The 27,971-nt window shown below is 48.7% G+C and overlaps 1 protein-coding gene across 1 annotated transcript; it reads left to right on the top strand.

The window, feature by feature from the left end:
• Positions 1-249: 249 nt before the first annotated feature.
• On the top strand, positions 250-27,130 carry ARPC3 (actin related protein 2/3 complex subunit 3). Its single transcript, XM_075341837.1, has 7 exons — positions 250-358; positions 5,319-5,418; positions 7,068-7,144; positions 7,234-7,302; positions 15,515-15,641; positions 24,324-24,418; positions 26,794-27,130. The coding sequence occupies exons 1-7, from the start codon at positions 353-355 to the stop codon at positions 26,854-26,856; spliced, it is 537 nt and encodes a 178-aa protein (XP_075197952.1). The 5' UTR covers positions 250-352; the 3' UTR covers positions 26,857-27,130.
• Positions 27,131-27,971: the final 841 nt, after the last annotated feature.

The following is a 27,971-nucleotide window of genomic DNA, read 5'->3' as shown; positions in this document are numbered from 1 at the left end:
CATATACATCTAGCAGAATACACTGTGTAAATGAGAACCAGGACTAAAGCTTTCACGTCTCATAAAAGAAATAGTCGTCTGTATCTTATATAATAATAACCCGCCTGGTCCAGCAGGTCACGGCCGGATGCAGCTCACTGTTCCCTACATTCCTCCACTGTCAACTGAGGCCGCCTAGTGGCCACAAGCTGAATTACCGCTGCCTTCTGTCACACTAGAAGCCTCTTTGCTGCCTCTAGCGGTCGCGAGCTGAATCGCAACGTTTTCACTTCCTGCTTCAGGTTCGTTGGGTGGGACAGCGGAAGTGTGAACAGCCTCGCCGGTGATCGTCTGCCTCCGCCTTACCGTAATCATGCCGGTAAGTGGGCTAGGAGTGTGGCACCAATGCCTGGTGATCGGCGTGTAGCCAGGGCAGGACGGTGTGGTGCTCGGGAAGTGATGGGTGAGGCCCGAAGGAAAGATACTGGAGACGGGGGGCGCAGGGGGTGCAGGGTACGGGGGCGCAGGGCACGGGTGCAGGGCACAGGGGGTGCAGGGTACGGGGGCGCAGGGCACGGGCTGTTGTGTCCTTATTCCTATGACATTAGGTGCAGCGGCCCCCACTATGGCTGTGATCCCCCCCAGACAGCGGACAGGTACACTCCAGTACATCTGACCCTTCACCATCCACGGAGGGATTTTATGTGCAAATTCTCCAAAATGGCGCAAGTGCTTTATGAATTTTGGATAAATTTAAAATAAAAAGAAATGCTCTTCGTGTTCATTATTGCATTTTTGTATGTATTTTTTGCCTGGGGGGGGGGGGGTTTAACCCTTTTTTATGCGTTCTCCTGATTTATTTTTTATTTTGTCACCATCGGCAGAATTTAAGCTTTCCAGATATTTTTTATTCTGATTTTTTTCTTCCGTCCGATTAATCAATTCCGAATTTTGGGAAGCGGCCCCCTCTCGCGCCTGTGCTGCGGCCCCCTCTCGCGCCTGTGCTGCGGCCCCCTCTCGCGCCTGTGCTGCGGCCCCCTCTCGCGCCTGTGCTGCGGCCCCCTCTCGCGCCTGTGCTGCGGCCCCCTCTCGCGCCTGTGCTGCGGCCCCCTCTCGCGCCTGTGCTGCGGCCCCCTCTCGCGCCTGTGCTGCGGCCCCCTCTCGCGCCTGTGCTGCGGCCCCCTCTCGCGCCTGTGCTGCGGCCCCCTCTCGCGCCTGTGCTGCGGCCCCCCTCTCGCGCCTGTGCTGCGGCCCCCTCTCGCGCCTGTGCTGCGGCCCCCCTGTCGCGCCTGTGCTGCGGCCCCCCTGTCGCGCCTGTGCTGCGGCCCCCCTGTCGCGCCTGTGCTGCGGCCCCCCTGTCGCGCCTGTGCTGCGGCCCCCCTGTCGCGCCTGTGCTGCGGCCCCCCTGTCGCGCCTGTGCTGCGGCCCCCCTGTCGCGCCTGTGCTGCGGCCCCCCTGTCGCGCCTGTGCTGCGGCCCCCCTGTCGCGCCTGTGCTGCGGCCCCCCTGTCGCGCCTGTGCTGCGGCCCCCCTGTCGCGCCTGTGCTGCGGCCCCCCTGTCGCGCCTGTGCTGCGGCCCCCCCCCCTGTCGCGCCTGTGCTGCGGCCCCCCCCCCTGTCGCGCCTGTGCTGCGGCCCCCCCCCTGTCGCGCCTGTGCTGCGGCCCCCCCCCCTGTCGCGCCTGTGCTGCGGCCCCCCTGTCGCGCCTGTGCTGCGGCCCCCCTGTCGCGCCTGTGCTGCGGCCCCCCGTCGCGCCTGTGCTGCGGCCCCCTCCCGCAGTGATGTGATGGAGCTCAGACTTTTTTGAAGCTAAATTTGCACCTTTCAACTAAACTGTACAACATCTGGTGCTAAAAAGATGCAAAATGCCTCAGACAATAAGTGTTTTTGATTTTACACAATTCATGAGCCAACAAATACCACAAGACAAGGAAAAAGGACTTAAACACCCCCCCCCCTCCATCCATCGCTGCAGCCAATCGCTGGCCTCGGTGGTGATGTCTATATTTTTGGCAATAAACAGCTGATGCCTGTGATTGGCAGCAATGATCAAGAAAACGGAGAGCAGCGGGGCCTGGAGCGGGGGGATATATACCAGGAGGTGATGATTGGTTATTGTTATGTGATGCCATTGCCTGTGTTTGGGTTCATTACATTCCTGGACCATCCCTTTAATGCTTTTTATCTTGAGCAGGTTGGTTTAAAGGGAACCTGTCACCATATTTTGGCCTTTTAAACAAACTAGCGCCTGTGCTGCATTATATAAAGGTGCACGTTACCCCCTGACGCCCCCCTGTAGACCCCAAATACCTTTTATAAAATCTCCAGCCCTGTATGTAAATTGTCCAGTCCGATGGGTGTCCTATTCTGTGCCTCCTGTCCCTCATTTCGCCCCCTCCTGTGATGATTGACATGGATGGTGCCTCAGACGCCATCCACATGGGGGCAAAATCTCCATATTTCCTGCTTGAGCAGGCGCACTTTAAGTCCCCGTCACACACAGAGATAAATCTTTGGCAGATCTGTGGTTGCAGTGAAATCATGGACATATTGTTCCATTTGTACACAGCCACAAACCTGGCACTGATTGTCCACAATTTCACTGCAACCACAGATCTGCCGCAGATTTATCTCTGTGTGTGACAGGGCCTTAACTCTGTCCTGTTGCAATCAGAGCTAAAAACAAAGGTGCGCCTGCACAAATTAGCAAGTCCTCTGCGCAGGTGCAAAATTTTGCCCGGTGGTGTGAACGACGCAAGTAATGTCAGCCACATCGCTGGGCATAATATCGCGCGTGGCCAGAGAACTCACTGGTTCACCAATGTGTTCGGCTCAGCCAGCAATAGGGCAGAGTGAAGTGTGCCTGCGTGAGCCGGGAATATGTCTGCGCAGGCACAAGATTTAGCCCGCGTACCTGGATGGCATCTGAGGCGCCATCCATGTCAATCAGCTCAGGAGGAGGGCGAAAGCAGGGACAGGAGGCACAGAATAGGACGCCCATCGGACCGGACAATTTACATACAGGGCTGGAGATTTTCTAAAGGTATGCATGGGGTCTACAGGGGGGGTCAGGAGGTAATGTGCACCTTTATAGATTGCAGCACAGGTGCTACTTTTAATTTAGAAAGCCAAAATCTGGTGACAGGTTCTCTTTAAGCATGTACAGTGGTCTGATGACGCCTGGACTAAAGAGGGAACAGGATGTGGCTTCTGTATGCGACACTCTTGTGACTGTCATATACTAATAGCCATTACAGTCGCAATAACTGACAACTGTGAGAGACCTCTTCCTATTGTCGGACCACCAGGGAACGTGGACCGTTAGACTTCAGCTTTATGTTTTTGAACACATGGGGAATTGTATAAAGTGTTTTTACACCATTTATACTGATGACTTCTGCATTTGCTTTCAGGAACAGGAAGCGACTGTCTGACCAATGCCATCGTAACTCGCATACGGTTGCTTCTACTGTGTTTTCCCATACATTAGACCTATCTTGAAAATAAGCCCCAGCAGGATTTTCAGCCTTTTTGGAATATGCTTATAATATAAGTCCTACTCCAAAAGAAAGCCCTAGTTGCGCACCCTACTATAATAGTGTCCTTAAATAAGGCTTGTGCAGCCCTTTCAGTGTAACTTTCATTGGTATTCATTACCCTGTTGTGTTGCTGTAAGCCCCTGACGTTTTTAGTCACATGCACTAGCTACTTTGTGGAAAATGAATATTCACCACTTCCCTGCCCACTCCTCTGTGCTGGCATCAGTGGCGGGAACTTGTTAATGGTAAATTAATATTCACCCCTTCCCCCGCTCATTATCCCCCCTATCTCTCTGTGCCGTTGTCAGTGATTGGAACTTGTTAACGGAAAATGAATATTCACCCCTTCACCCACCCATAATCCCCCTCTTACCCCTCTTTGAAAAGTCACAAATAATGAATTGGCTTAAAATAACTGAACAAGAGAGACCCATGCCTATAATGCCTGTACCCCATTCTCCCCGCTCCCAAACAAACAAAACAGCCCCCTCAACACAAAACCAAAAAAACAGTTAACGTAAAAAAAAAAAAAAGTACAAACAATATCATGAATAAGGAGTAAACCTAAGTGGTTATTAGAGCCAAATTTACTACATAAATATAGGCACACAGCGAGTGCTGAATCAGGGCCATAAATCTGCCAAAACTTCAGAAACTGTGGAGCCGTTAAAAGGAGTAATCTGTTCATTCTTCGGGCAGCTTCTTCCATGAAGCCTTTTGCCACTGCAGCAAAAGGTACAGAGAAGACGCATGTGGTGGAGCGTCGCAGAGACCACAGCAAAGCTGCCATTGATGCCACCTCAGGAACGAGACCACTGAGCCGGCTTCGCTTAGGCCTCTCACACATCCATTCAAAACACACGCGGTGTAGGTGTGTGTGTGGCATGTGCGGTCTGTGTGACATCCGCCTAGCACATGGACTGTATGAACTCCTATGCTCCCCTGTCTCTGGTGTTACTGCTGCTTCCGGGTCCGTGGTGCAGTGAATATTCATGAGCATAATGAGCGAGCCTGGATGTGTGTGACAGCAGCGCCAAAGACAGCATTGCTGGAGGCAGGTGAATATAGAAAATCCTTTTATTTCAAAGACAAGTGTTTTCACATCAGTGTGCGCCGTGTGACAACCATGCTGCCAGAGAAAAATCCACACATCGTCGTGTGGAGCACACACACACGTATTCTCCGCACAGACACATATCCTGTGTGAAAACACTGATGTGTGCGCAGACCCGTTGATTTTAATGGGTCTATGTGTCTCTGGTATGTGTGGAAAAACGGACCTCACACTTACCGAAAACACGGACGTGTGAAAGAGCCTCAGAACAACTCTGCAAACTAAGGCGTTGTGTGCACCTACCTTTTTGGCGGCCTACAAAGCAACACGCTGTGTAAATCCACTTTATGCCCCAAGTGAAGGTGCCAACGTGACACACATTTTCACCTCTGAGGCCCCTGTTTGGCGATCCACAGTTGTGTTCTTGTAGATCTCTTCCACGCTACAGGTCCTGGACAGTCCTCATAACCCACCAGTGACCTGAATAAGATGTGACTGGTCTTTCTGGCTGTTAGAATTGTGACAACTGCTGCTTAGAACTTGTACCAGAACCCGGCATTACATCAGTGACGTGTCTCCACTCCCTCAAGCCCACCAGGAGACGTTCAACACCGGGATTGTGTTTGTTTTGTCGCTCAGTTGATTTGTAATATCAATATGATGATTCCTACCAATAGAACAGGTATGACACATTTCCTCCTCTACTTGGATCCTCTTTTAATCTATTATTTGCCTGTATTTGTTGTAGGCCTATCACTCCACATTAATGGAATCGGACACCAAACTAATTGGAAACATGGCACTGCTGCCAATTAGAAGTCAGTTCAAAGGACCTGCGCCCAAAGAGAGTAAGTGTTGTCTGACATTCCTGCGGGGCGGACACAAGTCTCGGCGTGCTGCCTGTGCGTCTGTACTCCCTCCACAGGGCTGTGGTGTAGATGGGACGTATACGGGGTTAATATGGATTCTTGATTCATGTAAAAGACATTCAGTCATTTCATAAGAGACTCACTCTCTGTACATCTGCTACAGTCTGACATTTCTTACATTACCTTTCTTTCCGAGCATTGATATTAACCCCTTCACCCCTGGGCGATTTTCTGTTTTTCGTTTTTTGCTCTCCTTCTTCCAAGAGCCATATTTTTTTTTATTTTTCCATCAATTTTGCCATGTGAGCGCTTGTTTTTTTGCGGGACGAGTTGTACTTTTAAATGAAAGCATACGTTTTACCATATAGTGTACTGGAAAGCAGCAAAAAAAATCCAAGTGTGGAAAAATTACAAAAAAAAAAGTGCAATTGCATGATAGTTTTTGGGCTATTTCATTTACTGTGTTCACTATATGGTGAAACTGATGTGTTATTGTGATGCCTCAGGTCAATGCGAGTTTGTAGACACCAAACATGTATAGGTTTACATTTATCTAAGGGGTGAAAAAAAATTCAGAACTTTGTCCAAAGAAAGTGGTGCACTGTTTGCGCCATAATCACCGACCCATATCGTTCTCATTTTTCGGGATCTATGGCTCAGTGACTGCTTATTTTTTGCGTCTTGAGCTGCATGGCACCATTTTTACACAGATGCTACGTTTTGATCACCTGTTGTATTTTGCGCAAAATTTGTAACGACCAAAAAAATATTGGCGTTTGGAACTTTTTTGCCGTTTACTGATCAGATGAATTGATTTTATATTTTAATTGGGCATTTCTGAACGCGGCAATACCAAAAGTGTGTATACTAATTTTTTTAACACTTTTTAATTTTCAATGGGGGGTGATTTGAACTTTTAGGTTTTTTTTTATTTTTTTTTACATTTTTTTTTTTTACATTTTTTTTTTTGTATTTTACTAGTCCCCCAAGAGGACTTTAAGGATCAGCAGTCAGATCGCTTGTTCCAATCTGCTCATCAGAGCAGCATCGCTCAGAACATCAGTAACGCTGCGTTCTTGTTACACCTGCTGCTCTGCCGGCTGTAACAGGAACTACGTCATGATAGTGGCAGGAGTCATCACATGACCCTGTGCAACCATGACAACCATCGGCTTCCCGTGATCACAAAGGCGCGTTCCCTACTACGGCGCTTTAAATCGTGCTGTCACATTTTGACAGCGTGATTTAAGGGGTTAACAGGTGCGAGTGGATCGTGGATCCACCTGCGCCTGTAAGCCACACATGTCTGCTGTTCAAATTAGCAGACCTGTGCAGGGATCACAGCTGGTTCATCGCAGCAGCCAGCAGTGATCACCCCTTCATGATTTAGGACGTACCGGTAAGTCCTCGGTTGTGAAGGGGTTAATCTGATTTGGGTTCAAGCATGTCTCAGTATTACAAATCCCTTATTCCAGAATTTCTGGGGTTCCCCGCTGTCTGGTCACCAAAATTCATTGTTATAACTTGTTTTGTCGGGGAAATAAAATCCTTCATTATTGCACTTTATAATCCTGTATTATTATAACTGACTAATATGACTTGCGTAATGTTTTGTTTTTTTTTTCCAGCCAAGGACACCGATATTATTGAGGAAGCTATTTATTATTTCAAGGCCAATGTGTTCTTCAAAAACTATGAGATTAAGGCAAGTGATTCAGGTCGTGCTAGGTATAGTTGTGTAGTGTGCTGACACGTCTTATACATTTGGGCTGATTTTATGTTGTTCCTTTTTAGAATGAAGCGGACCGGACCTTGATTTATATCACCCTTTATGTTTCTGAGTGTTTGAAAAAGCTGCAAAAGGTGAGACTGCGAAATGCCACAAATACTCTATACTGTGCAAATGTAGAAAAATTGTGTAATCAGTGTCTAGAATTGGCCCCCAAAAAAGGCTGTAAAATGTAATGATAGAAACGTTAAAGGCGCTTTCAGGCACATAAAATGCCCTTTTTTAAATATGTTTAAACTATTTCCACTTTTGAAATTTGCTTTATTTAACAATGCCTTTTCCCTATACAGCTAATCGCTATATGTGTATTATTACTTAACGTTTCCCTCATCAGAGTCTCACCATTCTCCGACATTCTGAGATGGAATATGTCAGGAGAATGGCGCTGCAGTCACTTCCCCGCAGCTTTGAATGCCCCCTCTGATATCATTAGGTGATGGCTGTGCTCTTACCACCCCCCCGATGACAACCCATATCAGCCATAGTGAAATAAGCAAGAAGAAGTAACCACAGCGCCTCCCCACAGCTTCTGTCACCTCCATGAAATGGATAGTCATCAGGGATCAGCGCTGCAGTCACTCCCCCTACATCTATCACCGCATAGTGCTGTGGTTACTTCTTGCTTTTCTTTGTCGCTCCATTGGGAGACCCAGACAATTGGGGTGTATAGCTTCTGCCTCCGGAGGCCACACAAAGTATTACACTTTAAAAAGTGTAACCCCTCCCCTCTGCCTATACACCCTCCCGTGCATCACGGGCCCATCAGTTTTTTGCTTTGTGTTGAAGGAGGCACACATGCACGCAAGCTCCACATTTTAGTCAGCAGCAGCTGCTGACTTTATCGGATGGAAGAAAAGAGGGCCCCTAACAGGGCTCCCGGCATGCTCCCTTCTCACCCCACTCTGGTCGGCGGTGCTGTTAAGGTTGAGGTACCCATTGCGGGTACAAAGGCTGGAGCCACATGCCGTTATCCTTCCCCATCCCTTAGGGGCTCTGGGAGAAGTGGGATCCTAACCGGTCACCATGCACTGGGACCGGGCTCCCTCCGCAGCCCCTGGGGGAATCTGACGGACAGGAGATCGGGTATCATCAGGGACAGGCCCTGCTTCTCTGAGGTACTCTGTGTCCCCTTGGGGACGGCGCATAGAGCGCATGTGTAACAGACGCTGCAGCGGCTGCTGTGTGTTTTGTGTCGCCGGGACTACCGTGCCGACCGCGCCTGTTTGCCGGCCGGGTTACTAACTTTAGTCCCCGGCTTCTGCGGCCTAGTACCGCATACTCCCGCCCCCGGGCCTGCTAGTCAGGGGTAAGGGCGGGACGCTAGATTGGACGTCAGCGGTGAGGGCTGGAGCATACTAGGTATCCTCCTCCCCCCTCACTGAGCACTGTGGGGCACCAGATTCCCGCACTTTCTGAGGCACGCCCACGGCTCCCTCCTCCTCCGAGAACGCTGGCAGCCATTGTTATCAGCACTTCTGCCGGTGGAGAACTTCAGACCGAGCTCCACAGCTCTGGGAGGCCCAGGCAGGGAATCTGGTGGACACACAACCGCTGAGGGCGGTCGGTAAGCCGCACCGGTTACCAGGTGCTGGCCCCCCCGGGTGCCGAAGAGTGTGTATGTGTATATGTATATGTATATATATATATATATATATATATATATATATATATATATATATATATATATATATATATATATATATATATATATATATATATATATCCATATACTGTATACATTTGCTCTGTTCGGCCGCATTATTTGCTTTTGGCTATATACCCTCACTGATTGCTCTAAGAGGAGACAACAGCATGTCGTCCGCAAAAAGCAAGGGTGCCAAGGCACAGGCTTATTTTGCAACCTGTACCTCTTGTGCGGCGATGTTACCTGCAGGTTCCACCTACCCTCATTGTGTGCAATGCTCGGCCCCTGTGACACTCACTCAGCCGGAGCCTCAGCCACGGGTGGGACCCTCGGCCCAGGTAGAACCACCGGCTACCACTGTCCAGGTGGCAGGGACAGAGTTTGCAGTGTTGGCTGAGAAACTTTCTGAGTCACTTTCACAATCCATGGCTCAGTCTATGGATAGATGGTCTGCTAAGATACTAGAAGCTTTGCAGTCCAGACCTGTAACACAGGCCCCGGGCACTGTTGAATCATTGCCCCCAGGCCCCCCTCGGTCGGCGCAGCAAAGTGCTCCTGGGGTGACTCCTAGGTCCCACGGTGAGGACTCCGACACGGACCGCAGTCCCAGACCGGCTAAGCGGGCTCGCTGGGAGCTTCCCTCGACTTCATCACACTGCTCAGGGTCTCAGCATGAGGACTCTCTGGAGGATGAAGCGGAGGTGGCAGATCAGGGCTCTGATCCTGACGCTGCTCTCAATCTTGATACACCTGAAGGGGACGCCATAGTAAATGACCTTATAGCGTCCATCAACCAGGTGCTAGAACTTTCTCCTCCAGCTCCACCGATTGAGGAGTCAGCTTCTCAGCAGGAGAAATTCCAATTTAGGTTTCCCAAACGTACACGGAGTGCGTTTTTCGATCACTCCAACTTCAGAGATACAGTCCAGAAACACCGAGCATTTCCGGACAAGCGCTTTACTAAGCGCCTTAATGACACACGTTACCCCTTCCCCACTGACGTAGTTAAGGGTTGGGCTCAGTGTCCCAAGGTGGATCCTCCAGTCTCTAGACTGGCGGCTAGATCCATAGTAGCAGTGGCAGATGGTTCATCGCTCAAGGATGCCACTGACAGGCAAATAGAGCTCCTGATGAAATCCATCTATGAAGCCATAGGCGCGTCTTTTGCTCCGGCATTCGCAGCCGTATGGGCACTCCAAGCTATCTCAGCTTGTCTGTCTGAGATTAATGCAGTCACACGTGCCTCTACTCCGCAGGTTGTGTCTTTAACCTCTCAGGCGTCGGCTTTTTCGTCCTACGCCATGAACGCCGTCCTGGACTCTGCGGGCCGTACAGCGGTAGCATCCGCCAATTCAGTGGCAGTTCGCAGGGCCATGTGGCTACGCGAATGGAAGGCAGACTCTGCTTCCAAGAAGTTCTTAACCGGTTTGCCATTTTCTGGCGACCGTCTGTTTGGCGAGCAATTGGATGAAATTATTAAACAGTCCAAGGGAAAGGACTCGTCATTACCCCAGTTCAAACCAAACAGACCTCAGCAACGGAAGATACAACCGAGGTTTCGGTCCTTTCGGCCCTCAGCCAGGTCTCAATTCGCCACGTCCAACAGGCCACAGAAGGGCCAGAGGAACTCTGCTTCATGGAGGTCTAAGTCACGTCCTAAAAAGACCGCCGGAGGAACCGCCCCCAAGGCGGCCTCATCATGACTTTCGGCCTCCTCAAACCGCATCCTCGGTCGGTGGCAGGCTCTCCCGCTTTTGCGACGCCTGGTTCCCACATGTCCAAGACCGATGGGTGAGAGACATTCTGTCTCACGGTTACAGGATAGAGGTCAGCTCTCGTCCTCCGACTCGTTTCTTCAGAACATCTCCGCCCCCAGAGCGAGCCGATGCTCTTTTTCAGGCGGTGAACACTCTGAAGGCAGAAGGAGTGGTGATCCCTGTTCCCCTTCAAGAATGTGGTCGCGGTTTTTACTCCAACTTGTTTGTGGTGCCAAAAAAGGACGGATCATTCCGTCCCGTTCTGGACCTCAAACTGCTCAACAGACACGTGAAAACCAGACGGTTCCGGATGGAATCTCTCCGCTCCGTCATCGCCTCGATGTTCCAAGGAGACTTCCTAGCATCAATCGACATCAGGGATGCTTATCTCCACGTGCCGATTGCACCAGAGCATCAACGCTTCCTGCGTTTCGCCATCGGAGACGAACACCTTCAGTTCGTGGCACTGCCTTTCGGCCTGGCGACAGCCCCACGGGTCTTCACCAAGGTCATGGCAGCAGTGGGTGGCAGTCCTACACTCTCAGGGACACTCGGTGATCCCTTACTTAGACGATCTTCTAGTCAAAGCACCCTCCCGGGTGGCATGCCAACACAGCCTGAACACTGCTCTGGAGACTCTCCAGAGGTTCGGGTGGATCATCAATTTCCCAAAGTCAAATTTGACACCGACCCAATCGCTAACTTACCTCGGGATGGAGTTTCATACTCTCTCAGCGATAGTGAAGCTCCCGCTGGACAAACAGCGTTCACTACAGACAGGGGTGCAATCTCTCCTTCGAGCCCAGTCTCACCCCTTGAGGCGGCTCATGCACTTCCTAGGGAAGATGGTGGCAGCAATGGAGGCAGTTCCATTTGCGCAGTTTCATCTGCGTCCACTCCAATGGGACATTCTTCGCAAATGGGACAGGAGGTCGACGTCCCTCGACAGGAACGTCTCTCTTTCTCGGGCAGCCAAAGCCTCTCTTCAGTGGTAGCTTCTTCCCACTTCCCTGTCGAAAGGGAAATCCTTCCTGCCCCCATCCTGGGCTGTGGTCACGACGGACGCGAGTCTGTCAGGGTGGGGAGCGGTCTTCCTCCACCACAGGGCTCAGGGAACCTGGACTCAGAGTCCTCCCTTCAGATCAATGTTCTGGAGATAAGGGCAGTGTATCTAGCCTTAAAGGCGTTCCAGCTGTGGCTGGAAGGCAGGCAGATCCGAATTCAGTCGGACAACGCCACGGCGGTGGCGTACATCAACCACCAAGGCGGCACACGCAGTCGTCAAGCCTTCCAAGAAGTTCGGCGGATTCTGCTGTGGGTGGAAGCCACAGCCTCCACCATCTCCGCAGTTCACATCCCGGGCGTAGAAAACTGGGAAGCAGACTTTCTCAGTCGCCAGGGCATGGACGCAGGGGAATGGTCTCTTCACCCGGACGTGTTTCAAGAGATCTGTTGCCGCTGGGGAACGCCGGACGTCGACCTAATGGCGTCCCGGCACAACAACAAGGTCCCGGCATTCATGGCACGGTCTCAAGATCACAGAGCTCTGGCGGCAGACGCATTAGTTCAGGATTGGTCGCAGTTTCGACTGCCTTATGTATTTCCCCCTCTGGCACTGCTGCCCAGAGTGTTACGCAAGATCAGGTCCGACTGCCGCCGCGCCATCCTCATCGCCCCAGACTGGCCGAGGAGGTCGTGGTACCCGGATCTGTGGCATCTCACGGTGGGTCAACCATGGGCACTACCAGACCGACCAGACTTGCTGTCTCAAGGGCCTTTTTTCCATCTGAATTCTGCGGCCCTCAACCTGACTGTGTGGCCATTGAGTCCTGGATCCTAGCGTCTTCAGGGTTATCTCAAGAGGTCATTGCCACTATGAGACAGGCCAGGAAACCAACGTCCGCCAAGATCTACCACAGGACGTGGAGGATCTTCTTATCCTGGTGCTCTGATCAGGGTTTTACTCCCTGGCCGTTTGCCTTGCCCACTTTTCTGTCTTTCCTTCAATCCGGATTGGACAAGGGTTTGTGTCTCGGCTCTCTCAAGGGACAGGTATCGGCGCTTTCCGTGTTTTTTCAAAAGCGTCTAGCCAGGCTTCCGCAGGTACGCACGTTCCTGCAGGGGGTTTGCCACATAGTCCCACCTTACAAGCGTCCGCTAGAACCCTGGGATCTTAACAGGGTGCTAACGGCTCTTCAGAAACCTCCTTTCGAGCCGATGAGGGATGTTTCTCTTTCACGCCTTTCGCAGAAGGTGGTCTTCCTAGTGGCAGTCACATCACTTCGGAGAGTGTCTGAGCCAGCAGCGCTGTCATGCAAAGCCCCCTTCCTGGTGTTTCACCAGGATAAGGTGGTTCTGCGTCCGGTCCCGGAATTTCTTCCTAAGGTGGTATCCCCTTTTCATCTCAATCAGGATATCTCCTTACCTTCTTTTTGTCCCAATCCAGTTCACCAATGTGAAAAGGATTTGCACTTGTTAGATCTCGTGAGAGCACTCCGACTCTACATTTCTCGTACGGCGCCCCTGCGCCGTTCTGATGCGCTCTTTGTCCTTGTCGCTGGCCAGCGTAAGGGGTCGCAGGCTTCCAAGTCAACCTTGGCTCGGTGGATCAAGGAACCGATTCTTGAGGCCTACCGTTCTTCTGGGCTTCCGGTTCCTTCAGGGCTGAAAGCCCATTCTACCAGAGCCGTGGGTGCGTCCTGGGCATTGCGGCACACTTTCACGAAACACTATCAGGTGCATGCCTATGCTTCGGCAGATGCCAGCCTAGGTAGGCGAGTCCTTCAGGCGGCGGTTGCCCACCTGTAGGAGGGGGCCGTTTTACGGCTCTTTTTATCGAGGTATTATTTTACCCACCCAGGGACTGCTTTTGGACGTCCCAATTGTCTGGGTCTCCCAATGGAGCGACAAAGAAGAAGGGAGTTTTGTTTACTTACCGTAAATTCCTTTTCTTCTAGCTCCTATTGGGAGACCCAGCACCCGCCCCTGTTCCCTTCGGGCTGTTGTTCTTTTGTGTACACATGTTGTTCATGTTGAATTGTTCTTTGGTTCATGGTTTAGTTCTCCAAACATCCTTCGGATTGAGTTTACCTTAGACTAATTTATATGTTTCCTCCTTCCTGCTTTGGCACCAAAACTGATGGGCCCGTGATGCACGGGAGGGTGTATAGGCAGAGGGGAGGGGTTACACTTTTTAAAGTGGAATACTTTGTGTGGCCTCCGGAGGCAGAAGCTATACACCCCAATTGTCTGGGTCTCCCAATAGGAGCTAGAAGAAAAGGAATTTACGGTAAGTAAACAAAATTCCCTTCTTTTCACTGCGATTGATTTGGGATGTAATCAGGGGTCATGATCAAATTTTTTTATTTTATTTTTGTTTGGTGCACATTACATCCGATCATGCTGTTGTTGTTACCCCCAGTGAGAGCCGGCTCACACTGGACTGAGCAGCACGCTGCTCCCGAAAGGGGTTTGCATACGTAAAGCACACTAACACCGAATTTCGGATTCGCTCGTCTCTGCTTATGTTCTCCCTGAAATAAGCCGCTACCACAGGAGTCTGACAGCAGCTGTCTCATAAGAGAACACAGGAGCCAGAACCCCCGTGTATGGAGGACTCAGGAGACATGGCTGTCAGCCAGCAGCTTAGTCCCATTTCACACATCCGGCATTTCGCCAGATTGCCGTATCCGGCACACTCCGGTACAGCGTTCATACTGTACAATGGCATCGCGGCAAGCTCCGGTCACATGACAGCATGTGACCGGAGGTTGCCGTGATGCCATTGTACTGTATTACACTGTACTGGAGTGTGCCGGATCCGGCAATCCGGCGAAATGCCGGATGTGTGAAATGGGCCTTACTGTGTGTGGGGGACTTAGCAGTAAACCAGCAATGCCATTCAATATTTCATACACTAGTATTAGGTTCCAGTGACATTAAATATTTTAAAAATTGCTAACAATGCTAAAAAACAGGAAAAAGAGTATTACTTGTGTTGCTATTTTTCTGCCACTTAACAAATTCTGTTTCCATCACTACAGCAGTTTGGGGGGGTTTCATATGGGACTTTAAGCAGCTAATTACGTTTTGCAGAGTTTTGACCTTAGCACTGTCCTTTTAGCACTACTACAATCAGAGATTGTCTGCAGTGGTCACATATCTAAACACCAACTTGCCACTGGAGTCTAGCTGGAGGACTAGGGACGCTTTGGCACAAAAGCAGCAGGGGATTGGTGGTGGTCCTGGTTTTTTTTTTCTAATTAATAATACCATTATCGGCGGTTTCTAGAAGATTTCATGGGGCTAAAAAAAAAATTCAAACATTTAGTTTTTTTGTTTTTTTTTTAAATGCCTCTTTATTTTCCAATTCTTAGTTTCTAGTGTATTCAGACTCTATCATTGTCCCCTTTTATGTGTCTGTCAATTATATCAGGAATAATCATTCATGAGGACATGTCAGACCAGTAAATGTTATTCAGTTTTTCCAAAGTATCACATAGCTGCTATAAAAAAAAAAAAATCCACCAATGCTACTTGCTGATCATGTAGTGAACATTCGGTAAATTCCGGTCCATTAGATGAATTTATACCATAAAATCCTTATAGACTGTATTGACAAACCATTATTTGACCCATGTATAGCGGTCATATGTTCTTGTGGTTGTGCTGTACGCAGTGTAACAGCCTATTTCTAACACACATCTGCGTGAATATCAATGTGTCTGGGCTTTCATGCATTAATGTTGTATATAAATCGGTGTACTTACTAATTTCTGCTTACTTCTGTGGTGCTGAGGACTGATAGAACATATAACACGGCAATAGATTATATTCCCTATTTACTAAATGTTTTTTGTTTTGTTTTTTCCTTCTTTAAATTAGTGTAATTCTAGAGGACAGGGTGAAAAAGAAATGTACACTTTAGGAATCACAAACTTCCCCATTCCTGGAGAACCAGGGTTCCCTCTAAATGCCATGTATGTGAAACCGTCCAGCAAACAAGAAGATGGTAAGACCCGGTTTCTATGAGTACTAACATTTATGTACAGGATATTGGACGACTGTGATCCGTTATGGTCTCCCTTCCCCCAATATCGAATGATAATTGAGTAGAATGATGCATGACTTGTAGGGAGCTGATTATTTATTGACCATCTTACTGTTCAGACCCTCGATGAGACAGCAAACACACAAACCCAGAGATTAGTCTCTGCATTTACACAGGCGCTGTATGTTATCAAATTATTTGGCTGCCGTACAGCGCTCAGACTGCTGCACTGTTTATACAGACAGCAAAATAGCCACGCGTCGAAATTATGGGTTCGCTTGGCCCAAGATGCATGTCCCCTTTCGGTGGCCTCGGTTCCATGGTCATGGTCGTCTCTCTCCAGAATTAATATTCCCATGTCCTTCTCGACTCGACAAATAATGAAAATTATACATACCCCGTCGGTTAGAGGAGTTTTGATAGATCCCAGGGGACCATTGCAACCACTGGTGGATACACCGAAGTTTCTGCCTGGCACTTCCACACGTACATTCTTATATAACTCTAGGAAGAAACCACTGCGCATGTACCATGTGGCGCCTAAAGGGGCCCTCCTCCCCCTGCGGGTCATCCTGGGAGATCGGCCGGTTCTGGCCCGCTATGCATTTGAATAAATACAACTTCAGCATTTCTTCTCCAAACTCGTAAATAGGTCAGACTTTGGACGCCCTTTGTCGGGATTCAAAGAGCTATGCACTGCTACTTCTTTTTTCCAATTTAAGATTTTATTAAATTTCAAAGGAATTACAAAATTAAAACATACATCATACAACCATGCTGTACCAAATGATACAGATCAGAAATCCCAGGTCAATGCAATACCATGCCTTCGCAGGCTTCGTGATATTCTATGGATAATAGAAATAATACCCGGGTAAACATTTAAAACCTTAGATGATAATGTAACAAGAAGAAGAGATTAAGTTGAGTGATAGTCATAGAATCCAAAGAAGGAGAGGTATTTCAGAGGGAAGAGGGGAGAGATAGAAAGTAGGGTGAGGCGACCGGGGCTGATGCCTTGTCTATTGAGCTAAAATTTGTCGGAAGGATGGTGTGTACTGTCTAAAAGAGAAAAGGCCAGGGTGCCCCCAATCCGGAGATTAAATTAGTTCAAGAAATTTCTCACTGGACAGGAAAGACTCCCACTGGAACCACTTAGTGGCTGTCTCCACTGTTTGCCCTCGTGATTGGGCCATCACCATCTCCATGCGATGGATCACATTTACCTCTGTTACCCACTCGTCCAATGTCGGGGGGGTAGAGTCTTTCCATCGCCGTGGGACCACTGTCTTGGCGGCCTGAAGAAGGTGACCCAAAATGGATTTTTTAAAAACCTTTTCCGGTACGTTAAAGATATACAGTAAAGCTGCCTCCGGGCGGCTGGGTACTACGATCCCTGTAACCTCTTTTATGGCTACCAGTACTTTGTTCCAAAAGACCGACAGGCCCGGGCAGTGCCACCAGATGTGAGACATGGTGCCTCCTGAGGCCCCGCAACGCCAGCACGTGTCCGGTATTTCGGGGCACCACGCATGAAGAGACGCCGGAACCCTGTACCACCTGGAAAGTATTTTATAGCTGGTTTCTTGCATCCTAGTGGCAACTACCGACCTGTGGGTCAAGCGGAAACAACGCTCCCACAGATTCCTGGGGATCGTTTGGTTGAGTTCCAACTCCCAAGTTCTACAAAAGCGAGGAAGCGACCCCTCTGCTGCACTAGTCATAAGCTTATACACCCTTGATATTGCATGACGTGTGTCGGAAGGCCCAGTGCAAAGGTTTTCAAAAGGAGTTTGGGGTGGGGAATGAGCCCTGGTAGTGTCCTGAGAGGCTAGGAAATGCTTGAGTTGAGCATACTCAAAGTTAAATCGCATTTTGAAATTCCGGCCCTCTACTATCTCCAGGAGTGGGATGAGAGACCCGCCCGGAGCCACCCGGTTTAATCTTAAAGGAGTCAGTTTCGTGCTTCCCAGAAAATTATTAGATGACACTCCCGGTAAAAACTCCGGGTTATCGGTTAGTGGCATAAGGGGCCCTCCAGGCTGAATCATGAGATTGCGTGATGTCACAGAGTGGACCGTTTTCAATGTTCGTTTAGTACTATAAGACATCTCAATCTTATGTCTGGTGAGGAGCGGCCAGGTCCAGGGCAGGGTCGGTAATGATAAGGGGCACATATCCTGTGCCATACAGACCCAAAGCTTAGAACCAGTATTATGTAGAAGGTCCAGGATCCTGGCATAAGCGGCTGCTAAGTAGTACCGCCTACAGTCAGGTAGTCCTGTCCCTCCCGCATTCTTGGTCCTAGTTAGGACGCTACTCCCTATACGGGCACGCCTTCCGGACCAAACAAATTGATTGAATATGCGCTGCATCTTGGCCCAATAGGATGCTGGAACATAAACCGGAACTGTCTGTATCAAGTACAGCAATCTCGGCAGCGCCGTCATCCTAAGTGCGCTGATCCTGCCGAACCATGAAAGAGTGCCTCTGTGCCACCGGGCTAAATCACCCTCGAGCCGTGACAGGAAACTTTGGTAGTTTAATTGAAAAAGCTTGGACAAGTCAGATGGGATCTTGATGCCCAAGTACCCAATATTACCGTGGGGTGGCCATCTAAAGGGAAAGTTTGGTTTTATAACATTCACAGTTGTTTGGGGTAGAGAAATATTTAAGGCTTCTGATTTATCAAAATTGATTTTAAAATTGGACCATTTGCTAAAGCGGTTCAGCTCCACCATTAAGGATGGGAGAGAGGTGATGGGGTTACATAGATAAATAAGGAGATCATCAGCAAAAGCAGCACATTTATGCTCCCGATTGGCGATTTTAATTCCCTTTATGTCAGGGTTGGCCCGGATGGCCGACAACAAGTGTTCCATGACTAAGACATACAATAAAGGTGACAAGGGACATCCCTGCCGGGTCCCGTTTCTAATGGAGAAGGGTTTCGATAGAGTGCCATTGATCTTAAGGTGAGCAGTCGGGGCATGGTATAAAGCCATAATTTTGGATGAGAAAACCGGTCCCAAACCTATGTGGTCCAAGGTCTGTGCAATTGACTGCCAGGAGACCCTATCGAAAGCCTTCTCAGCGTCCAAGGATAGCAACATCATCGGCAGTTGTTTAGTATGAGCGTGTTGAATTAAATCCAAGGTTTTTATGGTGTTGTCCCTTGCCTCTCTACCTGGAACAAACCCAACCTGGTCCAAATGGATCAGGTCAGGAAGCAAAGGACCAAGTCTATTTGCCAAAAGCTTGGCATAAATTTTTAAATCTACATTAAGAAGTGATATTGGTCTAAAACTACCACACACCGTGGGGTCCTTTCCAGCCTTACTGAGTAATGAGATGTGTGCTGCGGTGGAATGGGGTGGGAAGGGGACAGAGTCCGAAATCGAGTTAAAGGAAAGGAGCATTAGGGGTGCTAATTGTTCCGAAAAGGATTTATAAAATTTGGCGGGGAATCCGTCGGGGCCAGGGCTCTTGTTTCCAGGCGTGTCGCGAATCACTGCCAGCAGGTCCTCCAGTATAAATGGACTTTCCAAGTTGTCAATTATAGAGCTATCGAGACGTCCAAAAGGTGAGGGCATTAAAGGGCCCTCATCACTCGACCTGGGGGGCTCGACCGGTAAATTATATAACTTGGAATAATAGTCGTGGAAAGTATTCGAGATTTCTGGGGTGGCATAGAGTATTTCGTCTCGTGGGTTCTTGATGCAAGGTATGAGGGTATGAGCTCTTTCTTCTCTCAGCGCGTTGGCCAACAATCTGCCGGGTTTGTCCCCAAACTCGTAAAACCTCCCCCTTCCCACCTGTATTAGCCGCTGATATGAGGAATCAAGCAGTTTTTTAACCTGGAACCTAGCTTGTAAAAGGGCTTGTAGATTTGTGGCCGATAAGGCTCGCTTGTGGATGAGCTCCAGTTCAGAGACCTTCTGGAGAGCTTTTACTATGCTTTGGGCCTTTTCTTTCTTGATTCGGGACCAGTGTTTAATAAAAATACCTCGTAGGACACATTTCAATGCTTCCCACTTATATGTGGGGGCTGTGTCATCTACTGAGTGGTCCTCCATGAACCTAGTAATAGAGGTCTGAATATCAGTAACACAAAGCTCATCCAGTAGCAACGACTCATTCAGCCGCCACGACCCTTTAGGAGCCGAAAGAGAGGGGATCTCTATTGTGCAATACACCGGCGCGTGGTCTGACCACAATATATTATCCATTCCCGTATGTTGGATCCATGGGAGAGCGCTATGTTGAATTAGTATGTAGTCAAGACGACTATAAGAGTCTTGAGTGTGTGAATAAAAACTATAGTCTCTGTCCGAGGGATGCTGTATTCTCCAGGTATCAAACAATTGAATGCGTAGTAAAGCTTTTTTGATCCGTTTAATGGTGGTGTATGCAATACTAGATTTCCCTTTGGAATTATCTAATGTGGGGTCGAGGGTGACATTTAGGTCGCCACATAAAATCACCGTGCCCTGTAGCAAGGGGATCGCGACGTCAATCAGACGGGAAACAAAGCTGTCCTGATTTTGATTTGGGGCGTAAGCATTAATTATTGTGAAAATGTGGGTTCCCACCCTCAGTGAGAGTATAATATATCTTCCAAGACTATCTGTCGTGCACTTTAAGATTTGATGTGGGAGGGATTTATGGATGGCTATTGCCACACCTTTAGAACGGGAGTCTGGGTTGTCTGAGGATACCCATGTCTGGTAATATTTATTTTTAAGAATAGGGGCATGTCCTTGTTTGAAGTGTGTCTCCTGGAGGCACGCTATTCTCACCTTCCGTTTATGAAGATGATACAGTATCTGTGTCCTTTTCTCCGGAACATTGAGGCCCCTGGCATTGAAAGAAGCAATGGTTAGGTCCGCCATCTATAAAAGAGTAGTACATTAGAGATATATAAGAGAGGGTATCGAACACTATCAGCCCGGCCGCCGAGAATAGAAAGAAGGGAAAGCTGGAGGCAAGTAGGATAAAGTGGGGATAAGAGGAAAAGAGTAACGAAAACAGGGAGAACATCAGGCAAAAAAAACCTTGCACAGTAAACTAAATCCGAACAATTGTTCCTAGGGAACATATCCGCCTGATCTAGGCAGGACAGAGGATCCCGACCTATTTGGGGAAAAAGGATGTCAGACATAGCCAAGCCGAGCTCCGTGCATGCAAGAAAAACATTAAAGATAACCACAGGAACCGGCAACAATATCAAATATTCATGCAGTACGGGCGATGAATAAACTTAAAGGCAGCATACATTCCGCCACTGAGCACATCTATATCGGTCACCGGGGACGGCCCATCCCCCGACCCCGCCTTTCTCTCGGGGGCAGCCCCCTGCCGGACACAGGAGGTGTGGACCGTCCAGAAGAGGCCGGCCGTCCCCTAGGTACCCACTGCTGGAGTAGGGTAGTCGGCCAGGTTGCAATAGGGATTGTAGGTAGATTCAGGTTCTTAGTAAAAGCCGGGAGGTCTTCTGGGGATCGCAAGACCATCCGACGGGAGTCCTTCCGCACCGACAGGGAGAATGGAAATCCCCATCGAAACGGTAGACCCCTCTCCTTCAAGGCATCAAGAAGGGGCTTAAGGGTCGCACGTTGGGCCAGGGTGTGGCGTGAGAGATCCGGCATTATGCGTATGGTAGAGCCATTAAACGACAAGCTTTGTTTCCCCCTAGCCGCTTGTAGGATGGCCTCTTTTACAGCGAAAAAATGCACTCTGCACACGATATCCCTCGGGCGGGGGTCATCTGGATCCGGGGGACGTAGGGCTCTATGGGCTCTATCGAGCTCGAGGGGAGCCCCTGGTGGCCTCTTTAGCAGATTGTTGAAGATAGAACGGAGAGCAGTAGGTAAATCGGGAGCGGCAATAGATTCCGGGATACCTCTAATACGTAAATTGTTCCGTCTGTTTCTATTCTCTAAGTCGTCTACATGTTGTTGAAGGGCAAATAGTTGCTTGGATTGGTTTTCTACAGTCTCTTGAATAGATTGAATAGACGTCTGAGAATTTGATTGTTGCTCTGTCAGGGTGTCGACCCTGTGAGTAAGTGAGGAAAGATCTTGTCGTAGTTGGATAAACTCTTGTTTACATTCCGCCACCACTTGATTAGCCAGTGCTGCAATGTCGTTCTTGGTGGGGATCGCTTGCAACAGTGACCGTAGGTCTGCCAGGGAGGCCGGGCGGTCCTCGCCCATCGAGGTGGCAGCGCAAGACGTATTGGGGTATGTATAGAAAGAGTCCTGTATAGCTGGACCGTATATTAGTGTTTGCGTTTGCGTGCTTTGGGGGTTTTTCATATCGTCCCATATTAGTGGCATGGATGTATGGCGCATTGGGGGTGTTCCCAATGCCCTGGGCCCTCCATCCCTGGGAATCAAAATGCCCTTTTCTCTGTCCGAGACTGTCGGGCTCTCAGCCCAGGAAGATCCAGTGGACCATCGATCTGGAGAGGGAGGGGTCGCTTCCCTCTGAGGTGTCCCCCAGGATTCGTTGGCAGCTACCCAGGATTCAGGTGGCTCCCCTGCATTTCCAACTTCCCCTGCAGGTCTTTTAACCCCTGGTGCATACGCCTGGCTGGTTACTTTACCTCCCTCTCTGGTAGGAGTCCCGCTCCCCAGGCCCTCCCGCGGTCCCCGTACCTGGGTCCTTTCTCCCAGCAGTCCTTCTGGGCATATCGCTGCTCCCTCCTTTCCTCTGGCTGCCGGGCCAGTGTATGCAGACAGGGGCAGCAGTGCCCGCAGCGCGGCTTTCCTGTGCAGCGCCTGCTTCTCCCGTGCCCAGGCCTGCCACGGTGATGCATCTTCTGGGCCCGAGCACACGTGCACTTCGTGCACGCACGCCGCATTACTCTCCGCTCCCCTGATGCCGGCCGCCGGTGAGTCATCCGGATTACCCGGCTCCAGCAGAGATGTCGCGGGCCGTGGGGCAGGTAGGACGCCTGCTGCGGTCGACCCATCTTCCCTTCCCGGTCTGCTGGATGGCGTCTCCATGGCGCGGCCGCCATCTTGGAATGGCGCCGCAGATGATGCCGCTTCCTCCACCGCAGGGGGTCCACTGATTCCCGCCGTCCCCGGGTGTTCTTTGGAGGGTCCATCCTTGTCATGTGGGGACCCTGCCGCCTCACCCCTTCTCTGGGTCTTCGGGCCCATCGCCCCAGCGGACACCGGTGCAGGGGCCCCTTCAGGCTGTAGTTCTCTCCCAGGCTGAGAGGCAGTCCCAGGCTCCCGGGAACGGGTGAGGTACACCCCAATTGTGCCCTGAGATGCAGGAGGTTGCCCTGAGGTGTTGGGCTTGTTTTTCTTGGTGGATTTGCCCATTATATATATAGTAAACCGGCCCTTTGGATGGATATTTAGAGGAGCTCTAACAAGCAGCTTCCTCACTCGGCCATGTCCAGCTCCGCCCCCTGCACTGCTACTTCTAAACCAGCTCACTCTTTATCAGTCCTTTTTGGTTTATTATTTAAAGAGAGACGGAAGACACCCCTCCTGTTTTGCAGAGCCTGGGAACTTGAACTAAATACCACTTTCACACAGGAACAATGGGACAATTGTTTTTCTGTCCCATAAGTCCGTAATGGCGACAAAAGGTCAGGAGACAAGTTATAAGATTGTCTCTTGATGGTATCGGGTTCCCGTAACTTTGCATAGGTGGTTCCCGAGGGTGTCGAGTCTTTGCTGGCGTTGCGGGTTGGAGGAGGGCACCATGTCGCATATATGGTGGTCTTGTCCAATTCTTCGGGCGTTCTGGCAGGGAGTACTCGGGGTGATAAAAGAAATCACGGATGTGTCAGTCCCAGCATCTCCTGAGGCGGTGCTTCTATTCATGTTCCCCATGTCCAAGGCCATCTATAAAAGGTCTCTACTGCGGCACTTACTACAACCAGCAAAGACAGTAATTCCTTGCCATTGGAGATCCACTGACCCCACCCCCCTCTTTAGAGGAGTGGTTTGAGGAGATTTCTATAACGCACCGTATGGAAACTCTGGTGGCCCAATCCCATCAGGAACAAGCCAGTGTCGCTACCAAATCGTTCCACTGGGAGGCTTTCCTTTCCTCTCCACTATATCGGACAGTTTTGAGATAGAGTTGTGTCTGAGCGGTGGTTGCGTCCCCGGGTTCTTTTGTGGCTCATTATTTGGGTTTGTGGATTCACGTGTCCAGAATTCAAAGAATATATTGGACTTGTCCAGGTGGATTTTTTTTCTTTTTCATCCATAGTTATGTGGTCTTATTCTTCCCTCTTTAGTCTTTCTTTCTTTAATTTACAAGCCGATATTCAGATATACATGACTACAATAGCTTTTCATATGCTGCATTGTTAAATGCTTGTTGTTGAATGAAAATCAATAAAATCTTAAAATTGAAAAAAAATATACAGAAACTAATTTCCTTTGTAACATGGTTGTTAATGTTTTCTTAAATTTAGTATCTTAAAGCCTGACCAAATGGGAAGGAGATGCCCTGAGTTTATCACAGTAGCTAATGGTGTGCAGTAATGCTGGGAAAAATTGTTTTTTTCGGCAAAAGATTTTCTTCCCTGACCTATTGGAGCCTGTGACTGTATGTACACGTTTGTCTGTTATGCACAGTATGTCTCATTCGGTTTTCTCCTTCTCTCAGAGGTGATGAGGGCCTACCTGCAGCAGCTGAGGCAGGAGACGGGCCTAAGGCTATGTGAGAAGGTGTTTGACCCTCAGACAGACAAGCCCAGCAAGGTAAAATACCACTTCTTACCCATGATTGAGTACATTGATATCATCTCTTTTTAGAAAAGTGGAGAAAGAAATTTTATCTGTGAACCACTATAGAGCATACAGAATCCTAACACCAACTGAACTACATTGCCAGCTGTATGGATGGAAGATCCTAGCTCTAATTTAACATGGCTCGGATTTATTAGTTGTTATAATCTGATGTTGCAGGAGCCTAGACCCCCAGCTGATGATACCACTATGTTGCAGGAGCCTAGACCCCCAGCGGGTGATCCTACCGTGAGGCAAGTGCCTAGACCCCCAGCTAGTGATACTACCATGTTGCAGGAGCCTAGACCCCCAGCTAGTGATGCTACCATGTTGCAGGAGCCTAGAACCCCAGCTAGTGATGCTACCATGTTGCAAAAGCCCAGACCCCCTTGCTGGTGATACTACTACCCTGTTTCCCCGAAAATAAGACACTGTCTTATATTTTTTTTTACCCTGAAAAAAGCACTGAAGAAAAGTATGTCTTATTGTCAGGGGGTGTATTATTCTCGAGGAGACATGGTTGGTGGTAAGTTTACCCCCCACAAAAAGCAGACCGCCCCCCCATCCCAGGATCGTCATACTTACCAGCCCAGGGCGTCTGTATGGCTCCCAGATCCTTCTGTGATCTCCCATTAGGTACGCTGCACGCCTCCCCTGCGTCTGGCTGACATCAGAACACACACACACACACACACACACACACACACACACACACACACACACACTGTGCTGAGATCTTATTTATGTGCCCCGTACATTACACATTACTGTGTAATGGCCGTGTCTGACCATACAGGGACATAGTCTGATCTTACCACATCTCCTGGGCAGGGAAGGATGTAAAATAGAGTGTAGAGATATTACATCACGAGATCACAAATAATTCTTTCTTTGATATAAAATATTTTTTAAAACAGGCAGAGAAATGTTCTAACTCACAAAAAGAGTTAGAAATGATCCCGTGCTGTAATGTTTGTATACTGTTTTGCTTTCTCCCCTGCCCAGGAGCTGTGGTATGATCAGACAATGTCCCTGTACATAAAAATATCAAAAAACTGCAGCACCTAAAGTCACTGACCGCCTGTGTAAACACACAAACTGGCGGTATTGGGATGTGTCCCTGTACAGTCAGACACGGCCATTACACAGTACACAGCAGGGACACATATATAAGAAATTTTTTTTTATTAATGCATCCAATTGTGGAAATTTATTATTTCAAGATCTATTGATTAAAAATGAACTTAAACTATATCAGAAAACTAACCAGCAGCTTCCACAAATATGAACAAGTGTCAACCGAAAAAAGCAATTAAATGTTTTGTTCTTTGGGAAAACCCCTTTAAGCCTGTGTAATTGTTAGTGTAGTGCGGTGTCAGTGTGTGAATATACTCACTGATGGCTGTCTTCTCTGGTATCCATCACCGCTCAGCTCCTCTTCTGAGTCATGTAATGATAATTCAGGCTCTCCAGATCACACTGCGCACTGTACCCTGGAAATGGCTTTTACAATTTAACACTATGTAGTGTCAGAACGGGCCCCATAGGCTCATATTGTAAAAGTCACTTCCAGGTCACAGAGCGCAGTGTGATCCAGAGACGGAATCATCGTATGTCACTTGGAAGAGGAGCAGAATGGAGGTGGATAAAGGACAATTGGTGAACATATTCACACACTCTACTTACAACACAGGTTTAGGGATAAGGTTAATAGGAGGGCTTCTTTAGGAGTAATTTCCAAATATAGCCGTATTTGTGGTTGTCCACTATTATGACAACCTGTTCCCATTTCTCATGTTTGGCCCAGTTAAAATAAGAAAGCTTATACTTACCTCCCATGCTGGCTCTGTTCCAGTGGTGTTGGCTCTTGCAAACAGTTTGTTACGTCACATGAGCCCACCACTGAATTGGCGCCATTTTCCCTCTTCTAGCCTTTGGATATATGACTAATCAATATGAAGTGAGCCGCAGCTCTCGCTATCTTATGATTACTTATACGTCTGAAAGCAGTGATTGGGCGCGGGGCTGGTGTGACGTAACAACCTGATGTGAGCCCCCAAAAGAGCAAGTGCCGACACTGCTGGAACGGTGCCAGCATCGGAGGTGGGGTATAAGTCTTTTTATTTTAAGGGGGGTGGGGAGGGGGGTAAACGGGGAATGAAAAGGGGTTGTCCTAGTAGTGGACAACCCCTTTAATGAACAGCTGAATATTTAGGCTTTGATTATGTTCATATTGCTTTCCATGTGCATAAAATGCCCATTAGTAGTGATGAGGGAGCGTGCTCACTGCTAATGTTTTATCTTCACAATCTTCTTTCTTTCTTAATGTGCTCCTTTTGTCTCTCCAGTGGTGGATGTGCTTTGTAAAGAGACAGTTCATGAATAAATCCCTGTCTGGACCTGGGCAATAAAGAAAGAAGCCGAGAATCATTGACTTATTTTGTTTTGATGTGGAGCAAACGTTTTATACTGTATTGTAATATGACAAGTCACAGCCAAACAAAGCCAGTAATAATTGGGCGAATGTTCAGTGTTAAGCTGGTGCTTAATAAAATGGAGAAATCCTTTCTTGATTAATGCTTGGTGGTTTGTGCTTTTGCTGTACCTCCACTGGTTGGAACAGTGATTTGTTACCATGCACATCCGCTCCTGTTTTCCAATAAATAGTCTATATTAACCATGTCATTGGCTTGTTCTGGTTCAACCGCTGACCATGTAGTGTAAATGTACAGCAGCTAGCCGTGTCACTAAGGGGCTCCTACACTACACCTAGATCCGGGCTGCAAAAATGCCACAAGGGCCACGATTAACACTGCATCAGAGTATCCAGACCTGATCATAAGAAACATTTCCAGAGCCAATGAGGTCTTGATGATGGACATAGACGGTCAATAAATTGAAAGAAAACAAAAGGTGGAGCTCTCTTAATTCATAAAAACAATATTGATCATCTGTTTTGTGTCACACTTCTTTTTTTTTTTTTCTAGGGGGGCTTAGGAACCAAGTCATCAGGGATTATCCCCTTCACGACCGGCCGATTTTGCGCATTCCGTTTTTTTTTTTTGCCATTCTTCTTCCGAGAGCCGTGACTTTTATTTTTCCGTCATTCTAGCCATATGAGGGCTTGTTTTCCGCGGAACTAGTTCGGGAAAAAACGTACGTCCGCCAGTGCAGGGCCACCCCGACATGTTTCGTGGCATGGAATAGTCCGGAGAGTCGTGACATCATCACTCTGTACAGACGCAACAATGTCAAGAACATGTTCTCTCGTTCTACGTCTCAGCTCTCGGGTGGTCAATCCAACATAGATTTTATTACAGCCACAAGTGGCATAGTAGATGACCCCTCGAGTGCTGCAAGAAATATAATGCCTAATCTGATAAGTCCTTCTACAGTCGGCGGATAAGTAAGTTGTAGCTCTCACAATGTTACTACATCCCACACATAAGCCACATGGATAACACCCCAAAAGAGGTTGTTTATGGCCAAAAAGGGGGGCAGCTTCACGAATATAGTGGCTATGGAC

Source organism: Anomaloglossus baeobatrachus, chromosome 1 (assembly GCF_048569485.1).
Source record: "Anomaloglossus baeobatrachus isolate aAnoBae1 chromosome 1, aAnoBae1.hap1, whole genome shotgun sequence".
NCBI classification, from domain to species: domain Eukaryota; kingdom Metazoa; phylum Chordata; class Amphibia; order Anura; family Aromobatidae; genus Anomaloglossus; species Anomaloglossus baeobatrachus.
The sequence above is the reverse complement of the archived record's forward strand: the minus strand, read 5'-3'. Positions and strand labels throughout refer to the sequence as shown.